Source organism: Bufo bufo, chromosome 2 (assembly GCF_905171765.1).
Source record: "Bufo bufo chromosome 2, aBufBuf1.1, whole genome shotgun sequence".
Classification (NCBI taxonomy): Eukaryota; Metazoa; Chordata; class Amphibia; order Anura; family Bufonidae; genus Bufo; species Bufo bufo.
This window is the reverse complement of record NC_053390.1, coordinates 391,446,324-391,453,271: the sequence shown is the minus strand read 5'-3', so window position 1 is coordinate 391,453,271 and position 6,948 is coordinate 391,446,324. Positions and strand designations below refer to the sequence as shown.

Here is a 6,948-nt window from a genome sequence, read left to right as displayed (position 1 = left end):
ATATGCCAGATACAGTAAACTCTTCTGCCAGAACAGACTACCAAAGTTTGGTCCACATATGCAGCAGGTTCTTTAAAGGTGTACTCCCATCTCAGACAGTGGGGGCATATCACAAGGATACGCCTCCATTGTCTGATAGGGGGTGGGTCCCACTTCTGGGACCCGCACCTATTTTGTAAACGGAGCCTTGAAAGTCACAGAGGGTGCACCGCCCTCCAATCATTTCTATAGGGCCGCCAAAAATAGCCAAGAGCTGGCTCACAGAAATGGGAGCTGTGGCTGTGCAAGTGCGGTGCACCCTCTAAAGTGTAGGGCCAGCTTTGGTCTGTTGCAAGATGGTACTTGATGGAACTGAAGGTGCTGTACGTATACAGTAAATCTCCAAATTTATTAGACTATGCTGTATTTCTGCAGTATTATACACTCAGCACATGGTAACAAACCAACACCCTCCTGTCTCGGGTGTACTGTAGTATTATTTACTGCAAACGTCACCCAGAAAGAGTGGCCAATAATTCCATATTCAATACAACATTGTGAGTTTCCAGGGAACCATGACCTGAGCATAACACAAACAAGTTGTTACACTGTCAGCAGGGAGTGTGAAATATATCCGAGCTGAACAAATGAGATAGTCTGAAGTGTATCAGCACCGTGCAGGGCCATTCTCTGAGGCATTGCTCCACGGTAACTGCATTACGATCAAGGAGAGATACTGCAGGAGCCCTCTCATTCCCAACTGCTTCACTGGCCTCTGTCTATTGGGGAGTTATCAGCACAATAGGTGAGCAAGTAATTGTTTGTAGCTTAAAAATAAAATCTGCTAAAGTTCATTATGTAGAGGCATGCACAATGTAGCTGAGTGCGCGGCTACAACATTTGAGGTTAAGTTTAGAACTACCATACAAGTTCTACATTATCAGATGCAAAAAAATTTTACAGCGTTGTACAGTTTTCGCCTTGTTTTTGCTGTTTTTAATATTTGCATTCTCTTGTGTTTCTTCATGCTGTCCCTAAGGAAGCTGAGTTTAAACTATGTTAGATTCTTACTATTTGCAGGAGCTGGATGAGGAAGAGGTATGAAATGTTTCTCCTGCTTTTTTGTATACCTTCTAGCAATAGCCTCTTTTAGATTTTTATACTTTGAATTGCACTTTCAATGATACCATGTGAGAGAGCGAGGAAGCAGAATTATTGGTTATGCATTTGAACTTTTCATGCTAATGTTCATAAAATGCATTCATTTTTATTCTAGAAGGCCATGCATGATTTCAATAAGGATTGGAAGCTTTCAGGAATACAAAGAATTTACTACAACAGTTTAGTTGAGGGGCTAGGAGGTTATGGCTCTGAGGATGGAAAATTTATTTGGCCGACCAGTGTGACAATTACTTTAGATGGTGATCTTGCCATCAAAGACAGTGGCAATCAAAAAATTCAGATCTTCTCTCCTGAAGGTCAACACAAGCAGACTTTTATATATGGCCCCGAAACAAGCAACTGCCTTGGAGATGTAGTGTGTACAGAAGAAGGTCTTCTACTGGTGTCCAATGGATATAAGGGTATAAAAGTTTTTTCTAAGGAAGGAGAAATGATCCATCTCTTGAAGTCCTCTAAGACAGATTGGAAACATTCCTATGGGCTGGCTATACTAAACTCCAACAGCATCGCTGTGACAGATTGGACTGATGGGGGAAAAGTTCACATTGTTGGAGTGGATTGGAGAATGAATGCTGTTGTGAAAACCAATGTTGTGGAAGGTCTTCAAAGGCCAGAGCATATTGCCGTTAATAAGGTACATGTATGATGCCATACTTCATTTGTAAATGATTTGAGATATAGATAACATGGTTGACATTAATATAACAGTATGCCTGGCAACCTGTATTTGATAATGCTGAGGAATTGAAACATAAAGTGATTAAGTATAATTTAACTAATACCGTAAAACCTTTTTAAGGAATTTTATTTAATTTTGTGAACTTCAGCTGATCTTTGTGGGCATAGTATTATAACACTACAATTTCTCATATCCCGTTCTACGAGGGCATGGATGTTTTTGTAGTTTGGGCCCAGTTTATCGGTCTTTCTGTACCACAATAGCAAGTTTCTGGGCATGATAATTAAAAAACTTTTTCTTCTAAAATTAGATCATAAAGGAAGAAGTATAAAGGAAAGATTTTTACTTGTCTTCCTGTTTGAATTTAGTCTTGACAAAAAAAAGTGTGCATGGTAGCCCACCTCAACACACTGACATATTTAAAAATGCAATGTAATAAACAGTATACACTTAGATCCCACAGTCACTAGATGTGCCAATGTTATCACTGTGTATGCTGTGTGATAAATTAGGATCTTGCTAGAAGATAGACATTTCTTTTTTAAGCCAACTCTTAGGGGGAAAATTATCAAGACAGGCATTTTTAAGCCAGTCTTGATACCCTCTTTGTTTCCATGCGACATTATAAAATGAATGGCATCACCAGTCAGTGCACCTAGAACAAAATCTCCCCCTTTTCTGAAAGTGATGAGGGTGACATAGAAACAGCATCTGTGCAAAAATGAAGTGCAAATAGCATTTCAGAAGTCGCAATCTTGCAGTTTGCAACTTTTTATGCCAGTTTTCTGGCATAAGCGGTTTATAAATCTCCCCTTTAGTTTGCTCACTTTAGACCATTATTTTGGATTAAATCAATAATAAAATTGTCTAAATTGATTACCGCCAAAAAGGAGGCGCAATAACCATAGTAAATGTAGGCTATGTTGCTGTGTAGCTAAAATAAATAGTGGCTAGGTTGTTTTAAAAAAATCTTGATTTTAGCCCATGTCTTCCCACTCTCACGCTTCTTAGCTGTTGTATGACATCTGAGAGAGGTTGCAAGAGAATATAATCTGTGTGTGTTTGATGGGGAGTCTTAGGATAGTTTCTAATACTAGACCTTGACAATAAGGCCAGGGTCACATGTGACTTCTGCCTCTGATCTGCATGATCCATACAGCTTGCTCAGCTACGAAAATCGCTGTCCATCTTATTTGCAGTTCCTTTCTGGCCTGGTTTCTTCTGATTTTTTGTTTCGTTTTGTTTAATAAAACATTCGTTTTTTGGCTTTCTCTGGAACTTGTTGTCTGTTCTGTGTACGCTTGTGATATGTTCAAGGGTTTTCCTGACCCCTGTAACATGACATCCTTACTCTGCCCCTTCTGGCATACTTGTAGATGGACTTACGTCTGCCCCTAGTTCAGTGGAGTTTGAGTCTAGCTTATAGAAAGAAGATGCAAGCACTTCCTACTGAGCAGACTAGTCAGACTAGATTTATGGCAAGAAAGCCATCTCTATTCTACAGTACTCAGTGAGAGATAGCAAAGGAAGAAATAGAAGGTCCAGAATCTGCAAGGTCGTGCACTGAAGTCAGTTAATAAGATACTGTGTTCGTTTAAGGCTGTCAGAGACTTTACTGCAGTGAGAGGAACATTGCTAATACACCCCTCCACATTTTGACACGGCCTGGCCAGCCGTCTCTTAATCCTCAGCCTGGGAATTACAGACAAGTTTCTCAAGAACCTTATTGCCAGCCTTAGATTCAGCAGAGAAAGACTTTGGAGAGAAAGATAGAGGGAAGAAGTACCACAACTCCCATCGTTGTTGTTATCCATAGATTGCTATCGGGGAAGATTTGCACTGCAAACAGTTTGGAACGATGCCTTGAAATGGTTGGGTGTGCTACTACTCCTATCCTGCACTTTAGTAAAAAGAGACTTAATTATGTGTTACACTGCACTGGTTACTGATTCCAGCACCATTTGACGGCTGCTGCATCTATATCTCCTACCACCCATGAACAACGTTTAACACTAAGGGCAACCCCAACAGCAGGGTGTGCCCTCCTGTCACTGCCTGGCCCTAGGGGGGCATCAGTGTGAGGATTTCCACTGTGATTTTTGTGAAACATTGTCACTGCCAGAGCCACTACCACACCCATTCTCCACTCCGCTCCTCCTGGGCTTGCGGCACTGTTTGATGGGAAGCATCACAAAATCTGTTCTTGTAAGTTTAGCATATCTCCTGCATGATTTGTCTAGGGCGTTGGCAAACTGATATGTTAAAAGTGTTTGAAGTTTTCTGTTGTTTGTACCAGTCCTTACTTGATAGATGGAAGACTTGTTAAAGCATGTCTAGTGTACCATCTTCTCTGTGTGGCTTTTCTAACTTCGCTGAAAATGTTGTTTTTAAGGCACAGATCATACTTGGGATGGGCAGCAAAAAACTGTGATATTGTGTAATTATACAAAATGTGGCATATTTCACAAATGATAAAAAAAAAAACATTACCTCCATTTAAATGTTCTCAAATTAAAAATAAAATTATTCAAACACTAGTAAGAAGATAAAATAACTGCTGTTCCTATTAGACAATGAAGCAGCCATTGAAAGCATTGGCATTGCTGTAAGGGGACCTGAGACCCCTCTGAGACTCCCGAAGGTAAGACCCTCACTGAGCATAGATCATCAATATCAGAGTCTCAGAAGACCCTTTTAAGGCTGTGTTCACCTCTCCATTGTGGCTCCTTTTGGGACCTCTGATGCAGACTGTCAAAAATATGGAACAAAACAGCTCAGCATGATGGAAACCTGATGGACTCCGTTATAGTTATTTTCTATTCTTTTTATTTATTTGTTCTTATAACAGACCAGAACAGAAATAAAGAAAACATGGCCTAAGAAGGGAATATCCTCTTTAAATATTTTTAGAACTAATAAAAGCATGGCTGCACAACATTTCACATACAAACAATAGAGCTGAGAAATGGGGATCATTCTAAATTAAAGTGGTATTATACCTACTATAGATGAAAAAATGGAAGCTCTTAGCGCACATTTTTGATCAAACATGTGTCGGGCCCATCTACCAGGCGTCAAGGTGGCTTCCGCAGATGGGTCCCTAACACTAATATACTGCCTCTCTTGGACTTACCTAAGCCTACCATTTTCAGGGAAGTGTAGGAACCAGCTACATATATACTCTGCTCAGAAGCCCCAGGTAGATAGGAGTTGCTTAGTCTGGTTCCTACACTGCCCTGAACATTGTAGGCTTAGGTAAGTCCAAGAGAGGCACTTCTGTTAGTGTTAGGTACCCATTTGCGGAAGCCACCTTGACGCCTGGTAGATGGGCACGACACACGTTTGATCAAAAATGTGCGCAAAGACCTTCTATTTTTTCATTTATAGTAGGTATAATACCACTTTAGTTTAGAATAATCCCTATTTCTCAGCTCTATTGTTTGCATGTGAAATGTTGTGAAGCCATGCTTTTATTAGTTCTCTGTGTGCTTGCTTTATGGATATGCACCTGTGACCATGAATGTGCTAGTCTAAATTTTCATGTAGTTTAAATATTTTCATTCATTATTATTTTTATTTTTTTTATATTGTTTAATCAGTGGTTTTTAGGTTCTGTTTCCATTGATAGGCAGATTAATATGCATAGGTCTTCAGCTTGTTAAAAGCCCTTAAAAAAGATAAATCCCATTATAAGTCAAAGGGATCAGTCAGGACCTGTGACAAATAACACAGCGCATCATAGATCCTTTAAAACAGAAGGAATAGGTCAGTGGAAACAGCATAAAATAAAAATACATATACCTTACCAGTAAATAACCAATAATCATAATTAACAAACAGGTGAGTTTTTAAAAGAAGATTACAATTAAAGGACTTCCATTTTCAATTAAATTTTATGTAAGGCTATGTTCACATCTGAGCTGAAGGATCCATTAGGAGCCTCTTTTGTAGATTCCATTAAAAATGACAGGTTTTCTAATGGAAACCCAATGCATGCAACCATAGTCAGTGGGGTCTGTTAGGAGCTGTTGACTTGTCATTTGGCTGAAATGGCCTATAACAGAGCAGAACAACAGAAATTAATAATAATTAATAATTTAATGCACACTGCTAAGTTTGTAGAAATCCGTAATAGTTCACATATTCATACTGTATATAACATTTTTTTCTTGTAGGATGAAGACTTGCTGGTGACAGAAGGACAACTGTTTGGACAACACACAGGTTGCTGCCTCAAGATTATAGACAATGAGCGTACAATTAAAAAAACTATCGGACCCACATATGGCAACCATTTCAATTTTATCAATCCATCTGGAGTTTGTGTGGATGTAAATGGCAATTTTCTGGTAGCAGATAAAGGCAAGAACAACGTCACTATGTTTAATCCAGACTCATCTTTGGTCGCTCTAGTTGTGACACAGGACCTAGAGGGTCCCTGTGGCATCACAGTAGCAAAGAGCGGCCTTCTAGTTGTTACTGATTGCTACCATCACAGTGTGAAACTGTACAAATATAAACAGGACATAGCATTATAAAGCGTATAATCCCGCTACTGAGAATGTAATGCCTAAACAATAGGTAAGAGTGAATAGAAATAGGAGTAGAAATAGAAATAGGATTCCCAGAATGAAGAAATATCACATCTGCTGCAAGAGAGGTATGGTATTACATGGAGGACATTCTAATGTATTGTCAGCTATGCAATACAGTAGGTGGCTGAAAGGAGTCTGCCTCTGTTCATTAGCTTGTCTTATGGTACGCTTACACACTCGGTTTTGCAGTTTTTGTATAAAATGGTACCTTCGATTTTTGGTGCTTGGTGGAAGGATTCTTCTATCCACATGACAATAGGAGGGATCCATAGCACACAGTAATCAGTGATATGAATGATTAATTTATTAAAGGGGTTGTGCAGCGCTAGTATATTGATGACCTATACTCAGGTTAGGTCAGTGATGGCAAACCTTTTATAGACAGAGTGCCCAAACTGCAACACAAAACCCACTTAATTATCGCAAAATTCCGACACAGCAATTCAACCTGAATACCAATATAGTATACATCTTCCATGTACTTTATCATTAACTGCCTCCGGACCGCCTAAC

General features: G+C 39.4%; 1 protein-coding gene across 1 annotated transcript; it reads left to right on the top strand.

Annotated features, from left to right (window-relative positions):
* Positions 1 to 667: 667 nt before the first annotated feature.
* On the top strand, positions 668 to 6,738 carry LOC120991550 (E3 ubiquitin-protein ligase TRIM32-like). Its single transcript, XM_040420339.1, has 3 exons — positions 668 to 784; positions 1,256 to 1,795; positions 6,016 to 6,738. The coding sequence occupies exons 2-3, from the start codon at positions 1,262 to 1,264 to the stop codon at positions 6,376 to 6,378; spliced, it is 897 nt and encodes a 298-aa protein (XP_040276273.1). The 5' UTR covers positions 668 to 784; positions 1,256 to 1,261; the 3' UTR covers positions 6,379 to 6,738.
* The last annotated feature ends 210 nt before the right edge of the window (positions 6,739 to 6,948 follow it).